The sequence below is a fragment of the Populus nigra genome, chromosome 4, assembly GCF_951802175.1.
Source record: "Populus nigra chromosome 4, ddPopNigr1.1, whole genome shotgun sequence".
Classification (NCBI taxonomy): Eukaryota; Viridiplantae; Streptophyta; class Magnoliopsida; order Malpighiales; family Salicaceae; genus Populus; species Populus nigra.
In genome coordinates, this window is record NC_084855.1 from 12,127,791 (window position 1) to 12,147,590 (window position 19,800).

Sequence of the window (19,800 nt, forward strand, 5' to 3'; positions counted from 1 at the left end):
CTATGCCTCTATTTGATTGAAGTTTATCTTCATTTTGCTGATGGCTCCCATGATGCTGATGACCATAGGTGGTGGCACTTGCATGCATGCATGCATGTAGCTTAAACTTAATCGCAAGAGGTGGGATTGCACAACAAAAACTAAAAGACTGGAACACAAAGTGAACATGCTTTTCTTTACAAAAGAAACAGATAACGAGGCCATGGAATTCTTTTTTCCTGCCCAATAAACGAGAACGTTTGCTAGGATTGATTTAACAGAAGCTAGAAATATGTACAGACACAAAAGCTTGGCAGGGCATGCAACAGCTCGCTATGGATCTGCTTGGCCTGCCATTTCATCATCAAGAGACTCGTACTCATCTTCACTCAACTCCTCGTCACTTGATTTTTCTTCTGGGGCAGCTCCAATGTCATCTGGCTTGGCATGTTTCTCACAGTATTCTGGTTGAGGAGCCAATAAAAGTATAGGTAACGTTAAATGGGCACAAATTAAGTTGAATTGCAAAGCAGAGAACACATCCACGACAGAATGAAGGAATCAGATATCAATGTATAATAACTTAAGTTAGATATGCAATCTGATTGACAAAAGAATACATCTCCTGGAGAATGATCAGGTAGAAGTTCATTTTGTCCACAACTTTGTTTCAAAAGAAGATGAATTACCAGAAAAAACAGGATGAAGCACTGCTCAGGGTTCGACAGTGATAGTATACCTAAATAATCAATCATAACAACGAGTTTTGTTCTACTTAAATTAAGCTGATTGATCTGGTTTATATCTTAACACCTTCAAGAAGAAACGAAGCTTCTTGTTTTACTCGAATACAACACTCCATAAGTCTGAGGAGGCAGGTCAATCTATTGCTAGTTCAGTTTTCAAATTATGACACAACAAAGAAATCAATTGTGGTCATCTCAAAGGATCAGTCGCCATCAAATGCTAAACTGAAATTCTTAAGAGCATCTATTCAACATTATGACTTGCATGATAATTGAGGTTTTTGGAAATGGTGAAAAGCTCAAATTTTCTAAAATTTGAGTCTTTAGAGACCATTTATTCTAGGATGCTGTGTGTATGCCATAATGAACTAGTGCACTCCAAGGGTTTCGGCCGAGCAGGTAGAATCATCAATGAAACTTGATTCAGAACAAGAAAATCAAGATCTTTTCTCATGTTTCATTACAGGAAAAGTTGATCAACCAATTTCAGATACTGATATCACTACCTTTAACTCTTTGCTCATAAGCAGGCTTGTCACGCATCATCAGAGCTGCAGCCTCACCATTCAATGGGTCTGATGGGTTAGGATACAGAAGAAGCTGTGGAAGAAATACTTCAAACACATTTACCAAATCTGGAGAACAAGTGTATCAACTTGTGAGACATAAACCCAAAACATTACAGCTCGACAGCAGCTTAAACTATTTTTTTTATCTGAAAAGGCCTAACAAAAATATTTACCAAACATGGGGCTCCAAGTTTGATTAATAACGTCTAAACAAACCGAGCCAGACCTGAGATTAGAATCCATGAATATGTTAAGCTTCAGTTAGTATTCCTCTATAAGCAAATAAATGTGGTGATTTACCAAGCTTAGAAAATCATAATTCTTGTTTTCATACTTAGTTTACTCACATTTCATCAACATTTGGATGGTAGATCTTATTAACAAAACCTATTGAGGGAGATTTATAAGGATAAGCATCGGGTAGCTCAACTCTTATCCTCCACACACCTCCATGATAAGGACCTGCAGTAATCCATCACATGAGAGCAAAGGGTAAAAGATGCTTATTTTTGCTGAAACCAAAAATATCCATACCCAGTTTGGTATATTAAATTTGGACATGAAGTAAAAATAAAAAAGTTTCAACAAGAAAATGAATTTGAGGATTAGACTTGTTCTAAATTGGGCTAAAAAGGTCTGAGAAAATGCAGATTGTGCAATGAAAAAAAAAAAACCTCCTAGAAGTGAACTTCTTTCTGAAACAGAAGGCATTTAAGTTTTTAGGATATACAAACTGCAAAAAACAGTTGAATGAGAGAACTGTGCAGAAATCCAAAAATTAAAATTTTCACAAAAAAAAATAAAATCTGAGGTGTTAATTTGCTAACTATATTCTATTAAACACAAAACACAGATGATATTTTCATTTATCAACATCTGTATAAACACACACACACAAAAAAAAAAGAATAAAGAATAACAGACACCCACAAAAGCAATCACTTTAATTATCCCATAGAAAAGACGATAAAAATGAAAATAAATATGTGCTAAAAAAGAAGAAGAAGAAAAAGGTACTGAAGATTTACTTTCATTGGGTCCATTGAAATGAACATAAAACTCTTGCATACCGTCATTGATCAACTCCACCTTGTAATCACTCATCATCCTATTCAAAATCCAAAAAAAAAATAAACCCAAAAAAGAATAAAAAAAGAAGTTAAAATCAAAACCAAAAGCTGATAAAAAAAGAAACAACTGCAGCTAACTGAATAAGAGGACTGACAATTTCATCAAGTCCATCTCTCTGCGTTTGCTCGGGGAAGACATGGTTTCCTCTTGGTTTCTTCCTTCTTAATTACTGTTTCAAAGATATATATATTTTAATCAAAAGAGGGAGAGAGAGAGGAAGAAGAGAAGGCTATGGTTATGGTTTTGCTTGTACAACTGGAAGAAGCGACGACAATGGTTAGGACATCAATATGTACTTTAAATACACCAGTTGCGACTAGCGAGGGATAATAATGAATAATATATATATATATATATATATATATATATATAAACACGGCTGCTAACGGTTATAGTCTTCTTACTTTTTTTCTATTGTGCTGTATTTTTATTTTTTTCCTCTCATTTTTACCATCATTCTTTTTACTATTTATTTCATCATTACATGGCGTCCCTACTGGTAATAGCATCTTTGCGGTCAAAAAAAATTAGTAAGCTAGCACGAATATCTACGATTGCCAAAAAAAAAGAAAAAAAAAAGCTTAGTTCTTTATACTATAATGACATGAAGGTCATGGAAATTTATCACAAGTAAATCTGTTTAAAGTTTGAATTAGCCTAATTACCTCTCATTGTAGTAATTACTTTATATTAAAAAAAGACAGGGCTAGACGAATATTTTGAAAAAAATAAATTTAATATTAAATTTTTTCTTTTTAAAATTGTAAATTAGAGGAGTTGAAATCTAAGCATTTTTAAAGATTTAATTTCATTTAAAATTTAATTGTTTTAAATATAAAATTTCTTTGAAATTTCTGGATTGAATTCAATTTAAAAGATTTCGGTTGTTAAAAAAATTAACATTTTAGAAAATAGTAAAAATCTGTAACCTTTCAGTGTCAATCCTTCCATGGGTGAAGATGATAGTAACTCTAGGTTTTTTGTCCACATTTGAGACGGTGGAAATTAAACTCTTCCAAATATAATAAATAAATGTCAGGAATAAATACAATGTATTTTGTGGGAAATTGAGGATGCCCAGTCTATGCTTTGGTCATTTTCGAGATTCCTCCTCGACAAAATAAAAGGAAAATAATAACCATCCAATATTTATACATTATCCTTAACCGTGGAAGTTTGAAAGTATAATTAGTGTGTGCCGGTGGGCCTTGTAGTAATTGGGGAGACCATACTAGCTAGGATCCCTGCTTTTTCCCCTTTCCCAAGAGCTACATATAACACTACAGCGCCGGTGGGCTATGGAGTAAGGGAGATTCATTGATCACAGAGACAACACTGCAGCATTTAGATGCCCTCCCATAATCCTCAAGAGTTACCAGACCTTCGAATCTATTCTCACACCATTCAATGAACATTCTAACAGGCCAACAAGCGAAAAAACTCAATCATTGATGAGGTCTTTTCCCAATCAATGGGCGGCCGATATTGCATTTGACAAAATATATTCTCCTTGAAAACGTGTGGGGTAGCAAAAGGGTTTTTCAGCAGTGTTCATCAGGCCTTTTTCTCTTTCTCTACATCAAGATAAGTGGACCTTCCAATTTGGTGATCACTTGGGGATGCTAATTAACCTCTCCTTTTCTTGTCTTTGATATCAAAAGATGAAAGTATTTCCAGCCACTAGTAGAAAGGTTTGCTTTGCCAGGATTTGGAATAAGGGCATGTCCTGGTATATATGTCATGGCACATCCCAGCCTTTCTTATCCTTGCATCTCTCCCTCTCTCTCCACCTTCAAATGGGCCTCACAGACGGGGGTGAAAATTAAGTTGGAGCACGCATTCATTCATAAATGGGGCTGCTTTTGACAATATAGAGAAATCCAGCTACTGAAGCAAAGCACACAACACAGCAGAATTTGTTGACCCAGACGGTGCTCTCTCTCTCTCTCTCTCTCTCTCTCTCTCTCTCTCTATATATATATATATATATATATATATATATATATATATATATAAAAGAGTCTAGTGAAATCATCTTGCATAAGATGCAATGCATCATTACGTTACATATTGTTTATGGGACGGAGCAAGCAACAGAAAAGAAAAAAAGAAGAAGAAGAAGAAGAAAGGAATCCTAAGAAATATGGCAACAAGCTACTTGGATGTTATTAAAAAATAAGTTATTTTTACTGATGACATACAATTTATGTTATTTTTATTGATCAGGAAAATAGACCAGTAATCACCACATCTACTCATTGTTAGGTTTTGATTTGAACTTAGAATTTGCATGTACGATTTTGATTATGAACTTAGAATTTTAGTATAAAAAGCATTGTTTTTCAAATATAAAGAAGATAACATCTTTTTTCCACCTAAACCAACATGAGCTGCCCACAGCTCTTTTTTTTTTCTTTTTTTTTCATGATACTTAGCAAAGAATATCTTCTATCAATCCATGTCAATATAAACTAACTTGCACTTAGATCATGAAATACATTAACTTGATAACATTGTTTTTTTTAAAAAAAAAACCATTAACTAATTGTTTGATAATGAGAATCTATTCTATCATAAAAGCAATATGATAAGACTAAAAAAAAATAATAGGCTATAAAAAAGCTTTGCTAATATTATGAAAAAAAGAATAATATATTTTTATTCGAAAACAAAGTAAAAATTGAATTGTATTTAATAAAAAAATAAAATATATTTTTAATCAATTTAAGAATTTATATATTTATAATATTTTAAATTAATTAAATGAAAGAATAAATAAATAATAATAAAAACCTAAGCTAGGCTTGCGGGATGGGATAGACTGACATGTTTGGCCCTCTAAAACAGGTTAGACTAAGCTCATGTGCTTGATATTAATTAAAAAGCATAGGTGTGCTTTGTTTTGTTTTTTTTTTTCGAGCATGTCACGTATTCTTTTTTTTTAATGAGTGAATGACTGACAATAAATAACCTATCGCCTACTATAATGTTTTCAAGTCAAGTCATTTTTGTTGACAAAAAATTAGGATCCAAGTTTATGAAAACAAAAAAATCATATTTTCAAGGTTTTTTTTTTCTAAAAAGACATGAAAAACACCACAACAACACTCTATAAATTTATCAAACACTTCAAAATCAATAAAAAAAAAAGGAAAAAAAAAAGCAATTGAATAAAAAAAATCTAAATGAGCTCAATCTATTTTTTTAGACATGTTTATAGATAAAAAAAACATCATCATTGAGGTTTTTTTTATCAAATAAAAGACATAAAAATTGGCTATTTGGCTTTTCAAAATATGACCAACAATAACTTTTTCTCTTTTATCCGATGATTTTCTCTCTTCTCTCTCATATATAAAAATAAAAAATAAAAAAATTAAACTTTTAAACCAAAACTAAAATTTCAAAAACTATAGGGATTGTAAAAATATAAAAAGAAAAATAAATGAATTAAATAGTACTGTATCATATGAGTTTGACATTAGACATGAGATTTCTTATTGTTTTACACTCTAGTCCTTTTTTGTTGAATTTTATCTTTTACTTAACAAAATTTAAGAAATTGGTCATTAATTTGATCATAAAATGTTGTAACTAAAAAGAAGTTTGAGGATGAAATTGAAAAAAGAATTTAGTACCACCGTGAATTACTACAATGAAATGTTGTTTTAGTATATTTTATAACTAGATAGGTGGTTCGCGCTACACTGCGAGCCAAATCAAATGTTTTCTCATAAAAAAAGGATGCCTAGTCGATGATAGCGTTTTTAAAGGAGCAAGAAAAACCTATGACATGGATCATTGAGTCGAATATGTTTAATAAACTTGATTAATTTAATAATATAATTAAAAAAGTAAATCACAAAAAAAAACCCAACAATAACTAGTAAAAAAAAGAATGCTTGCTAATATTATGAAAAGATACCATCTAAATATTCTTAAAAGGTCTCAATGATCTTATTTGATAATAATGCAAAAATTGATTGAGAACAAGATAACCTCATAAAAAGAAGAAGAAAAATTCAAAGCTCAATTATCAGCAAAACAAAAGTTGAAAGACAAATAAAAAAATCATTTTTAAAAATGAACATAAAAACCGAACTCGAGTCAGCATATCAAATTCATGGCTCGATTGTGAGACTAGGATAAGTCTGCACAGAAAAAATTAAATAAAACAATGAAGGTCAACTCTTAAGCAAACTAAATGATGAAAGAAAAAATTGAAAAAAACTCGAGTCAACTTAAGTTAATTTAATTAACTCGCAACCCGAGATACAAAATTAGGATAACCCCACAAAAAAAAAGAGAAAAAAATCATGAAACTCAAAGCTCAATAACATGATGTTGAATAATTAAATTGAGAAAAAAACAGTGTTAAAAAAGATCTAAAAAACTGAATTTTAACTAGGTCAATTAACCCTGTAACTTAAGTCATGAAATTAAAATTATCTCATAAAAGAAAAATACAAAAAAAAATACGAATTAAAAATCCTAAATTCCTAATCATTTAAAATTAAAGAAAACTAAATAAATAAAAATTAAAACAATAAGGACGGTATAAAAACTAAATAAAATGAAATGATAAAGAACTAAATTAAAAAAAATAAATTAAAAAATAATTAAAAAAATAACAATTAAAAAAATAAAAACCAAATTAAATATAAAAATTAAATTAAAAAAATTAGCCTAACACTTAATTGTTTTTTACTTCTACTCCATTCTTTTAAAAAATTACATTTTACATTATATCGATGCAATTTTTAGAATTGGATGAAAAAACAAATCTACTCTCATATATAACAACCACTAAGAGAAAATCCAAATTGATTTGTTGGAGGCTACCAAGAGAAAGAAACAGAAGAGAGACAAATAATAGAAAAGCATAGACAACCTTTTATGAAAAAAAAAACTCAAATTGATTTGTTGAAGGCTACCCAGAGAAAACAACAAAAGAGAGAGTTTTATCCACATCGTCACCTGGTAGAACGTCTGCAAACTCATCATTATTTTTTTTAGTCCTTCCCGTGACAAAATCCCCAAGTTCATCAATTTGAGAAGTCATTGAATTCCTTGCTGCACCACCTGAACTAGGATTTCAAGAGTATGAAGTGGAATTTTAATAAAAAGAATGAAACTTAGTAGCCTTCTCTCTAGAGTGCAGTGTGGAATCTGGGAAAGAAAAATACCCATCTCCGGCTTTGATATTCACGGTGGTCTTGGAGGTGGGCATCTAGAAGGTGGTGGCATGCTTGTGGGTTGAGTAAGAAGAGGGATTTCAGACAAAGAAACTCGTCCATCATTCGATGATTCAGAGACCTCCAGATCTGGAAGAGGAATCCATATATGGGGGGGGGGGGGGGGGGCACGAAAATCTACAGGATATGCGCCGACTGATTTTTTTTTAGATTAACATGCTTTTTTAGACCAGATCAGTTTTTATATATCTTCATTATTTTTATGAGTTAAAATTAATAATTATATAAATTTTTAAAAACATAAAATTTATAAAACTCAAACTATAAACCTTTAAAAATAAAAAACTTAAAATCTCACCGGTTTAGCTACATCTTTCATAATTATTTACTGACAAAGGAATATGAACTGCCTATGCTTGGTCCTGTTCTTAAAGGGCTCAGATTCTCCCATCTCCTCCTTGTATAATTATGAAGATGAAAGCTTCAATTACAGCAGAGAAGCAGAGACTTTTATGGTGGCGAGGATTTGACATTGTTAATGCTCTGCTCTGATAATGATAGATATTAAAGGGGTCCACGCTTATGTGTGATGAGAAACATGGAGAAGAAGAGGAGTTTACTCTTATCTCTTAACACACAAATTTCAAACGGTAATTTTGTTATTTTATTTTAACCCAACAAGGGTTTTTCTAGTTATTAATTAAAAGATACTAATAATCCTGTAAATAATTTGAATTTTTTATTAATATTTTTGGATAAAAATTAAAGATGAACATTTTCAGTTCAGTTTTGAATCTAAAAAAAAAAACTAAACTAATTATTTTAAAAAAATTTAAACTAAAACCGGTTCATACCGAAAAAATTCAATCTGATTAAATTTAGACATAAAGTGAAGCGGTTGACGGCACTAAACGAACATCTTCTTTCCTGATTTTCACAAAAACACCACAAACCAAAATGCACAAACAAATCATAAAGATCCAATCCAGACAAGAAAAAAAAAATTGTTGCCTAAATAAACACATCGCTGCTGGAGTTTAAGATGTAGGATTTACTTAAAAAACCTATGTTGCTAAGCACACTAACAATTTTAGCTTCTGTGGTAACATGCAAAGAAATGCCAAGATTATGTTATCATCTCCACAAGCATTTGAAATCTGCAGTGCTTCAACCGTGATGCTGGCGATACAGCTGCACAATCTTCATTCTGTGGGAATGAAAGCAACCCCACTCGAACAATGTCTACAGTCTGCACAAATAATCAAGTTCCATCATGGAAAGGAGAGGGCATAAAATGTTGCTTAGCAATAGTCATGGTTCATGAACCGGTAAAAAAAATAGTGTTCTTGAGCATGTGAGGTCATGGATACAGAGAGATTAGAAGAGTGGGAGAGATAAAGAGGGTGATAAGAAAAGAGAGGGCGGCAGCTAGTCTGATTAGGGTGAGAAGAAAAGAAACCTTAATAATTATACTGTTTTTTTTAACTGGGTTTACATCAAACTGGTTTAATTTGGTTTAATTTTGATTTGGTTTAATTTATTTAGTCTTTGTTTTTGGAATCAAAATCGAACCAAATTTATTTTAAAAATTTTAAGAGAGATAAAAATTTATTTTCTCAATTATTTTTTTTGTTTTTTTAATTTAATCAGTTATTTAATTTTTTTACTCATCCTAATAAAAATATATAGTATTATATAAAAATTACATTGACCCTAGATATAAATTATAATTTTTAAAAATATAAAGAACAAATGAGAAAATAACTAAACTATAAAGAAATCAGAGTAATTTTTTTAAAAAATCAAGAAAAAAACAAAAAAAAACTAAGACTAAATTAGATACAAAAAGTACATAAAAAATATTATTAAGAAACAAAATTTAAAAAAAAATCAACTTCAAATAGCATTAAAGTAAAACATATATCAATAAAATAAATATTAAAATTGACAAAGACAGCATTTGATTTTTGGAATGGGGCATCCTTTATTGTGCATAAACATCTAACCACCAGGAATTGCTTCCAACATTATTGCAAACGGCAACGTTTGATCAACTACCAAGAAGTGTCGCATGCCCTGTCTAAAAAAGGTATTCGCCTGCTGTATACACACACTAACCACTTACTTTTTTAAAATTATATTTATATTTATTAAAAAAAACTAAATTAACTCTTATTCAAATTAATTATAACTAAAAAACCATAACAAAAAAAAACAAAATCACCCCTGAATGTCAATTTTATTTTATTTTTTTATTTTAAAAAGCAATTTAATCATCTCACTGTACAATTAAAACATTAAAAGATCAAAAAAACCCCTAGACCCCCTTTTATTTTTATTCTTTTTACTTTTAAAATATTGAAGTCATTTCATTATGCATCTAAAACGTAAAAAGATATACTATGAAAAAAACTGTTTAAATGATTGTTTGAGCATTGCAAGATGGTCATTAAACAATGACCCCGATTAGTTCTTTTTTAAAAAAAAATTATAATATAATGCAAACGATTCATGAATTCTAGATATCTCTGTATGCATACTATTGATGGAGATGCCTGAAGGAAAACAATATTGAACTTGCCACGAGCTAAACCTAAGCATGCAGTTCAAATCTCAGGTCATACACTCAACAGAGAAACAACATGCAACACGCCATTGCCAAAACTAAAGACCCCTACCGTTTGCACATGCGACCTAGGTACATGCTTAAACCCCAGATAATCTGACAGCATTTTCACTCACTAAGCATTCCATTTTGCCAAAGCCAAAACAACAGTCGAAGCATTTACAACATAAAAACTAATAATTTGTTGGTTCGTTTCAGGCAAACTTGAAATCCACCCAATATTCAAACCAGCCATTTTCTTCCATTAAACTGTCAAATCCATTCAAAAGGAAGAACAAAACAGTGAATATCAACCTCGAAGTGTGTCTCTGAAATGCGCACTTCCACCCAAAAAAAAACTAGAATGGAACATGACTAAGTCAAAAAATTTGCTTTTTATTTACATTTCTTCACACCTGCTACTGGTAATGGTCTTGAAAGTTGAATTCCAAATTTATAAGCGGTTAAAAACATGCAAATTCAAGCGTAACATTTGAAACAACCATCCTTACAATTGACTTCTCTCTCATCTTCAATACTACAAAAGTCGTGTGGTTTTCTCTATGCACCTAACATTTTGTTGTCTTCATGCAATTCTACAAGAATAAAACAGCACAATCGAAAATGCAAATGCCTGGGGCAAGACTAGGTTCCATTCATGTTTAAAATCTACTATATCAAGTGCATGTACCAAAAATAGATGAGAGACTACAATTTGAATAACAGTATACACTTTTCTAATATCCATCTCCATCTAACCAACCAATATGACATTTCACTGTATTCCTAATGTTCCTACTGAAGCCAGCCTTGTCACCAAACAGCTTAAAAAGGAAAAGGTTTTGCTAAGTGAAGATACCTGAAATCGATGTTGCAATATATGAATGAACAGGGGTATGTCTCAAAAACCAGAAGAAATGAACCAGAAAGCACTTCAAAATCAATTTGGCTGGTTGAGCTCTTACAGTTTGCTGCTCCCACAACAACAGCTGTCATCAATTCTCTCCTTTAATTACCCACCAATGCACGAACTTGAATTGCTAAACATCCGCTTTTCAAAAGCAGTGGAAATTCTGTAGCAGCCATTCAAAATTGCCAAATAGCAAAACCGAAAAGGAAAAAGGAAAAAAGGAAACTGCCAGGCTCTATATCTCTGTTAGGCATCAACCGGATCAGACACTATTTAACATGTTTATGCTGCTTCTTTGCTGATATGAGAGAGCCTGGTGAATTGACAGCCTCACGCCCAGAGCCATTGGTTAATAATTCACATTCTGATTCATCATCACTATTAATGTTACCTGGAGTAGACCTATTCTGGTTTGCTCTGCGCTGCAAAAGAAATACATTGTAGTAGTAGCTCACCAGATCTTCCCTTCTCCTACCAGGGAAACATTTGAATATCTCAACCCAAAAATTCTTATCGAGAGAGAGAGGATTTGACCTCACTGTAGCTCCAAACTTCTTTTGTTCTTCGACTGTCCAGGAGAGTTTAACTTCTTCACCCATCCTATCAAATCTCCACTGATTAAAAGCCTTCGCCAATTCACGCATCACTCTAAACCTTCGCTCAGTAATGTGAAATCTGACACATTCTATAGATTTCGGCACTTGGCATCCACATGAATCTGACCTTCCCTTACCAATAGGTTCCCTTTCAATAACAAATTTGTTAATTGAAGTTTTGAGTGGCCAAACCTGAGTCCCAAGCCACTTTGAGTCGCTTTTGGAAACCACACCAGTCCACTCTGGTACTTCGGCCTGAAAAACTGGCCCCACGGGAATTCTCTTTGTAATTGGAAAGTCAAGCACTGAATGTTCAGTTGAAGAATCACCATCATAAACCCCATCCATGCAAGAGTCTGAATCAGTTTGAGCGGCCGCAGAAGATGACTGTGAACAAACATGTGCTTGAGAAGATGTTTCCCCAGGAAGTGGCTTCTTTCTACATTTTAACCTCTCTCTAAGATTGTAACTAGATCCAGCGTGATCATCATACCTACATGGATGCATCTTCGGATTTTTCTACAAAGTGGTAAAACATTGTGACTTACAATATGTAATGAATTGGAGATGCTTGGATTGTTATGGTGTTAAAATAAACTGAGCTACATAACAATATTTGCATGGATAAATGTAAGCATTAGATGATCAGCAAATTAAGGCATTAAACTTAATGGGACATCACAATCAGCAGCCAACCCATAGCAGGACACTTTCCATCAAACAAAAACATGCGCGTGTGACCTAAAATCAATTTTAACATAGAAACAGCATAAACAACCAGTGACCTCATTTGTTAGCAGAGCCAATCAGGTGACAAATTCAAAAGCTGCAAGGGCCAAAATACTATGTAAATTAGAAATCCCCTTGCCAAATGGGTAAGATAGTATATGATGAGAATATGTCATCACCTGTAAACTATTTGGCCCTAGGTGAATGCATTACACGAGATAGTAAAAATCATTGCAAAAAGGCAAATGGCCAAGTATAGAATCAGATGAAACCATTATAAACTCAGTCCACGCATAGTAGCATTGGATATAACAGCAACTCAATGGCCAAAACGTTCGATAACAATGATCAGAAAAATGAGAATTTACACTCTCTGTGCACTGTGAAGGAATGAGAAAAGGTAACAGAAGATAAGTCTGACTTAGATAAATAATGTCTGTGCGTGCCCATCATATCTATATACAAGAGATCATAAATCCATATTTACACATACAAAGATGTAATTTTAACCAGTAAATAAATAACACAACACCATCTATGAAGGACAGTATGCTCTAAGTCACCTTTACTAACAATAGCAGGAAACATCAGTAAGTGATAGATACCTGCCGAAAAGAGCCTTCTGCAATTGAGGTTGAATCAACATTTCTTTTCAGAAACAATGCTTCCCGAGTCAACAAAACCTGCTTCCAGCATTCCTCATTCCCATAAAATTTCCACTTTGACCACTCAGGTAATGATCCAACCACAGGATCACATGGATCCCTTGCAATCCCAGTAACCCAGTTCAGCATTCTAGGAATGGACTCTCGCTTCCTCTTACGACTAGAAACAGATTCGTTATAAGTTGCTAAATCCAGTTCCTCAACCTCACTGTTATCACCCTTATCTCCTTCCCCCTCTCCATCAATTTCCACCACCACCACACTCTTCACCTCATCCTCATTTTCCACTTTCTCGTTTTTCCTGGAATCAGATATCAGTTTTTCACCAACATCCTTGCATTTCACATTCCAGTTAGAAAAGGAATCATCCACCATGACACCCTTTACCACATTATCACCTGATTCACCAACTTCCACGTAATCAACACCACTCTTAGTTAAGTCTATATGCAAAGGTTCTTCATCCTCGACCAACTTCTCACTCTCATAAGACTCCACCTCGGCATCCACGTTCAACTCCGATTTCAATTCCAAAAACTCCTTCTCTGGCATTTGTGATAACAACCCTTTGAACTCGGCCCCTAATTCCATTACAGCCCCAACCACATTAACCCCGCTACCACTCAACTCCGTGTTGAGTTCTACACTGTCAACAAGAAGCCTCTCTAACCACCTCTCCAATGCGTCTAAGTACTTAATGTAGACCAGTTTCACAGCCGGCACAAGGCTCAATCCAAACCCAGACTCTTGAGCAACCAAACCCCACAACCCATTTTTGGAAACGACATCATATCCACCCTTCTCTCTCACAACTAAAAACAGTTTAAGCAAATCTACAAACTGCCCATTTCCAAGCATTGGAGGTAGAGTCCATAAACAACTATCTAACCCACAAACCTCTTTGAAAAATGACTCTGAAAACTTATCAAAACAACTCCTGAGCTGGTAATTGAGTTTGGTTTTTACAACGGACCCTTTTGAATTCGGCTCAGGATCCACCCAAAACCTGTTCGGGGCTATCTTTCTTCGTGGGTTTTTTGTACAATCATTAGCTATCATAGACCAACCTGCCATTGTTTCAAAACCCTAAAAATGGGTTAGTTGTTCTCTTTGTTATCATCAAAAACAAAAGCAAAAACAAAAAGTCATTACTAATAAGCAACAGTCATTAAGAGAAAAGGGTACGCTATTATATGCACGATTTTTGCAAACAGGTCGTATTTAGGAGATGGGTTTTGGCGGGAAATTGGGGGCTGATCTAGGGTTTTGAAACGCCTGGAAATAAATTTATGGTCCCGCCCTCTCCCTCTCCCTCTCTCTCTCTCTCTCTTAAATGGATTTTATGTATTTAGAGAGAGAGGAGAGAAAGAGCGTGTCTAAATGGAGGGCTAGAAAATAAGTTTTGAACAGACAGAGACCCTAGTTTTCAAAATCTAAAAAGAGTAATGTTCTGGGGGTTAAAGAGAAAAATAGAAAGAAGGAGAGACATACCAGAATTTTGTAGGTTTTGTTTGTGTGAAACTTGTGTGTTGTGGATGTGGGGTTTCAATTACCAACACTGGTGAGGTTGTGATTACTGTCTTGACCCTCTCTGGGGGATTGGCCTTTTCTCTTTCTTTCTTGCTTGACCCTCCCTCTTTTAGGAGTCCTTCCTTTCTCTTGTTTCTCTCTCTCTCTCTCTCTCTTTTATAGGACTTCTTGGGCTTGGTTGGAGATGTTAGAAGCTCTAATTAAAAGAATAAAATAAAATGAATAGAGTAGGGTTTTGAGGAATATGGCCACAAGGATCCTTTATTTATAGTGGTCATCATTGACTTAACCTTGGTTAATTATTAACTCTTGAGTTGAGTTGAGTTAAGAAGGTGAGTTAATTATGGTTTTATCAAAGGGTTGAGAATATTCTAGGAACTAGAAATATTTTTTTAAGGTCAAATATGGTTGTGGCCCCACCTAATTGATTTTTGAGCCAATGAAAAACTTTATATAGTTTTTTAATAAATTTGAATTCCTTAATTATTACAAATAAAAAATTACAAACAAAACTTACTTATAGCCATCACATTTGATTCTTAGACGGTCTTGAAACTCAAATAAATCATTCCATGTAATTGGATGATTTTATTTTATTTTATTGGTTTCTTGGGTGATATGTTTAACAAAGGAATGACACTTCACTTAATTGTGTCAAGATGATAAATTAATTATCATATCAATATCGTTTAAGTAATTTAAGAAAATAATATATAAAAATAACAATTTTAATTTATTATATGAAATGTACACATAACTTAATTTAGATAAATCTTTTATATATATATATATATATTTATTTAGGTGAATTACTAAATAAAGTTCAATGAACTAAGAAAATAATACTCAATTATTCCTCTACAAGGATTGAATTTAAGCTCTAAATTATGATAAATTTTAAAAGAAAAGAAAGGTTTAAAACCAGAAAAACAATGTTGAAAATTTTAGTGAATAAAAATGTCAAATTATACCAAAAGATTGCAGAATTAACTAAACCCAAATATTCTTCTTCAACTCCTTTTTATAGAGAATTTTAATAATAAAAAACTGATGGACTTTCCCATTAATAGCTTTGATTACCCATGATAAACTATAATTAAACATGAATGTTTTTTTTATTTAAATAAAGTGACTTTTGAGTTGAAAAATATGTTCATATATTGTTGATAGAATTCTAGAAAAACTGATCAAGTTTTTCCTTTCATGGACTCAACAAATTAATTGGTTGAAAAAAATAATTCTTTATAGACTATGTCCAAGTCTAAAATTTAGTTGGTAAAAAAATATCTTTTATAGCCCAAAATATTATCTTACAATAAAGCCAAACTCAAACCTAGACCCAAGCTTGACTCAGAGTTTGAGCCCAAGTGTAAGCTAGGTTGGGCCAGTACACACGTGTGTATGTGAGTTTAAGTTCAAAATTTACTTTACTTAAGACCTCTTTTCTTTAAAAGCCTGGGTGCTTTTTTAGTCTAGTTTTAACTTCTAAACTTCTTACTTTACAAATACAAATAAAGTTTTTTTTTTCTATATAGGATAATGTATTTTTAGAGTGTTTTAGGTTTCACCAAAATATACCAACTAATAGTTTTTTGAGATTAATTTCTCATTCATCTATAATTTGTTTAAAACATACTAATATTATATGGAAAAGAGCTTATACTAAAGATTAAATTCCAACAAAGTCTTGGCACTAAAAATGAGTGGACTTTACTTTTAATTTGGTTTCAAATGTACCCATTAACCATATTTTTTAACTAAATCTCCTAACAATCCTCCGCATGAATGAAAATTGTCTTACTAGTCTAAAACCAACTCAAGAGATTATATAAAGATATTGATTTGATATATCACTACACCAGGAGTTATAGCTTTTAGTTTTGAACATTTCTTAGTGAAATATAGTTGAATTTACTCGTAAAATAGTGAATGTAATGTCTTAAACTATTTAGATTTTATATAAACCAAAACGATAATACTCACATGGCTTTATACCTGAATATCCCCTTCGATTTTTATTATTGTGTTTATTTTGGTTATAAACAACTCTTGAATTTACAAGTGCTTTAAAAGAATTAAGCCTCTTCATTTTGATTATTGTCTTGTTGATTCTTTTAATTTTGGTCAAATTGACTCCAAATGCCAATTTTTATATTCAATTAAATCCATAATTGAATTAATTAGATCCTCAAACTTTGTCAACTTCTCCATTTTGATCCTTGACTTGCCAATTCTTACAATTTTTGTCAAATTGATTCCAAATATCTTTTTTTTTTCTCTTTAATAAAGTCACGAATTGAATTAATTGGAACTCCAATCTTTACCAACTTTAGCCTATTCCGAGTTTGAAGTAGTGTAAAAAGAAGTGGATGGATATAGTTGACTTGGATTTGAGCATATAGTTATTTAACTTAATTTATGATAATTTTATAAATTATAAACTTTATTTATTTAATTTATTTAGATTCGTGCAATTTAGATGTATCAAGCTGGGCTAAATATTTTATGGATATTATAGGTTAGGTTATATTGCTAATTTTATTGAGCTTAATTAAAATTAAAATTTAAGTTCAATAAATTAAATAAATTAGCTCAAATCTTATTATAAATTGTGACAAATAATTTAGGCTTAACAGAATATATAACAACAAATTATGTTTGTTGTTGTAGGATATACCAGCTGGATCAAATTAATTATATTTCAAAAATCTCTACCCACCACCCAACTTGTAATGTTTTTTTTTTAAAAAAATTTTATTCAATGTCTTTTATAGTATCCATATTATTTAACTTCTATATAAGTCAAATAATATAAATATTATAAATAAGTTGGCTTTTTTAAGTCTATTTTACTCAGCTAAGGGTAGCATAGGATAAGAATTTCTTAAAAGGGGTTGAATTTGAAAAACATTTAAATTCAATGACAGAATAATGCCGCCAATAGATTTCAAAGACAAATCGTGCGCCTCCAGGGAAAATAACCTGCGCTGCCTCACGAGTAGATTTCTAAATTAATTTTTAACATAATAAAATAATGTGTTATAATGGTTTTTTAATAATATTATTTATATTTAATGGGATAAATTTTAAAATATGTAAACCAATAAACTAAAAAATAATTGTAGTATTAATTAAATACTAAAATGAAAAGCTAATCTTTTTATAAAAATAAAAGAAAGATGAGTATACAAATATTTTACTCGAATTTTCTTAAATTTGTATATGTATTTATCTTAGAGTTTATTTTTTCTTACAAAAAAAAATTATTTTTGCTTTTTTAAATACATTATGCAAATATAGCTTATTTATATAAAATATAAAACAAAAATAGTTAAAGATAAATCACATTAATCTTTTTTAAATATTATAAAAATACAAAATAATTTTAAAAAATACTATTTAAAATAGATAAAATAAATAATTTAAAAAAATAGAAAGAGAGGTCATTAACTTAAATTTAAATAAAAAATTAATTCAAAGTAAAAAATACATGAAAAGGAAGGTTATTTTTTAAAAAAATCAAACTTCAAAAATTTTAAAACAGAACAAAAAAGATAAAGTTGTAAGGCTCTCGCACTTAGCCAGCTATCCAGACCAAGGCATGCTTGGGTGGGAAAACCCAGACCAATGCACTTGGGCTGAATTTTTTATTTTGTTTTTGATGGTTTACTTACAAGGATCATCCTAAGTACAAGAAATAACTATTTAAAAGAAAGTTAATCCCATTGAATGACCAGATTATAGTATGACCAATAGAGTTATGAAATATAAATGAAGATAGGTAATTGGACAAAAAAAAGATATTTAAAATCTAAATTAGTTAGTATAGTGCATGATTTTTATATTGATGAGTATGGAGGGGTATATAGTACGTATAAAAGACTCAAGACCTTTTTTTATTAGTCACCAATGAACTTTATATTGGGTGTATTTGGTATTGCGGTTGTTGTTGTAGTTGTGGTTTAAAAAAAAGTTGTTTTTATAAAAAGTACTTTTAGTTGAGATTTGTTTGAAAAAATATATGTTTGGTTAAAACTGTGGTTGAAACTGAAGTTGAGTAAAAATAGTTTAATGTGTTTGGTTAAAAAAATGCTTTTCAAATTGAGGTTATATATTTCAAATTGAGGCTATATATATTGATTATTTTTAATTTAAATTTTGTAGATTTAACTATTGTTATTACATCATGAAATAAATAATACTTTATATAAAATATTTTATATTGTTCCATTAAACTATCTACAATTCCATCACGTATGAAATACATTTGACAAGAACTACAGTTTCAAATTGAGGTTATATATTTCAAATTGAGGCTATATATATTGATTATTTTTAATTTAAATTTTGTAGATTTAACTATTGTTATTACATCATGAAATAAATAATACTTTATATAAAATATTTTATATTGTTCCATTAAACTATCTACAATTCCATCACGTATGAAATACATTTGACAAGGACTACAGTTTCATTGGTTTCGTAAGTGCGCAACAATATTAGGTAAAATATAATTAGAAATAAAATTGGGATTGTGATCAAATTCTACAAATATTACGTCATCAAGCGATCTTTTTTTAATTTATATAGTGTTATTGGATAATGTGAAACACTAGTTTTTCGAACTAAACACAATTAAAAATAAAAAATATTTTTTTTACTAGGTCGGACCCGGTTCAATATATTTTTATGGCTTTGGACCGGGTCCAGTCTCTACTCTTCAAGTGAACAGTGGAGGAACTCTCCACATGAGAAGACATAGGCGGGACCACAAGAGAAGAACGCAGGAGAAGCATATAAACTTACTTCTCATGAGCTGAGGTTCGACCTCAGTTATTAGGTGGGACCCATGTGAAAAAATATGTAGTTTGGATTAACCAAACACTTTAATTCAACTTTTACTTTTTGTCGTTGTTGTTACCGCTGTGCCAAATGGGCACTATGAAGTGAAGTGAGGTGCATGGTTTGTAAACAAGCCAAGATAGAGAGGGTGACTTATCCTAAGTTATTGTAACCACTTCCAATACTAGAAAGAGATTGTGTTAATATTACCATGAATTTTATTGAAGGCATGCCGATTTTAAAAGGAAAGGATATCATTATAATGATAGTTCATCGATTCACTAAGTATGCACATTTTAT

The 19,800-nt window shown here is 31.4% G+C and overlaps 2 protein-coding genes and 1 long non-coding RNA gene across 6 annotated transcripts; all 3 read right to left on the minus strand.

Annotated features, from left to right (window-relative positions):
- Positions 1-126: 126 nt before the first annotated feature.
- Positions 127-2,751, minus strand: LOC133692474 (ubiquitin-conjugating enzyme E2 4-like). Its single transcript, XM_062113450.1, has 6 exons — positions 2,520-2,751; positions 2,323-2,402; positions 1,642-1,756; positions 1,468-1,520; positions 1,232-1,360; positions 127-443 (listed from the first exon to the last, which is right to left on the minus strand). The coding sequence occupies exons 1-6, from the start codon at positions 2,561-2,563 to the stop codon at positions 313-315; spliced, it is 552 nt and encodes a 183-aa protein (XP_061969434.1). The 5' UTR covers positions 2,564-2,751; the 3' UTR covers positions 127-312.
- A 4,367-nt stretch (positions 2,752-7,118) lies between these two features.
- On the minus strand, positions 7,119-8,161 carry LOC133690616 (uncharacterized). Its single transcript, XR_009841478.1, has 2 exons — positions 7,991-8,161; positions 7,119-7,749 (listed from the first exon to the last, which is right to left on the minus strand). It is a non-coding gene; the product is annotated as an uncharacterized LOC133690616 (long non-coding RNA).
- A 357-nt stretch (positions 8,162-8,518) lies between these two features.
- LOC133692468 (AT-rich interactive domain-containing protein 2-like) lies at positions 8,519-14,873 on the minus strand. Of its 4 annotated transcripts, none has more exons than XR_009841895.1 (3): positions 13,066-14,597; positions 11,085-12,250; positions 8,519-8,869 (listed from the first exon to the last, which is right to left on the minus strand). XR_009841895.1 is itself a non-coding variant. In XM_062113438.1 (3 exons), the coding sequence occupies exons 2-3, from the start codon at positions 14,182-14,184 to the stop codon at positions 11,405-11,407; spliced, it is 1,965 nt and encodes a 654-aa protein (XP_061969422.1). In that variant the 5' UTR covers positions 14,185-14,192; positions 14,617-14,873; the 3' UTR covers positions 10,846-11,404. The 4 variants fall into 4 exon arrangements, 3 of the variants coding, with proteins under 3 accessions (XP_061969422.1, XP_061969420.1, XP_061969423.1); XM_062113438.1 differs by lacking the exon at positions 8,519-8,869 and adding an exon at positions 14,617-14,873 and having other exon boundaries at positions 10,846-12,250; positions 13,066-14,192; XM_062113436.1 differs by lacking the exon at positions 8,519-8,869 and adding an exon at positions 14,617-14,873 and having other exon boundaries at positions 10,846-12,250; positions 13,066-14,211.
- Positions 14,874-19,800: the final 4,927 nt, after the last annotated feature.

Coding starts and splice junctions, on each gene's coding strand:
- LOC133692468 (XM_062113436.1), bottom strand. CDS start 14,199: ATGGCAGGTTGGTCTATGATAGCTAATGATTGTACAAAAAACCCACGA. Junction 12,251..13,065: donor CAGAAGGCTCTTTTCGGCAG/GTATCTATCACT, acceptor ACCACTTTGTAG/AAAAATCCGAAGATGCATCC.
- LOC133692474 (XM_062113450.1), bottom strand. CDS start 2,563: ATGTCTTCCCCGAGCAAACGCAGAGAGATGGACTTGATGAAATT. Junction 1,361..1,467: donor AACTTGGAGCCCCATGTTTG/GTAAATATTTTT, acceptor CTTGTTCTCCAG/ATTTGGTAAATGTGTTTGAA. Junction 444..1,231: donor TTATGAGCAAAGAGTTAAAG/GTAGTGATATCA, acceptor CTCCTCAACCAG/AATACTGTGAGAAACATGCC.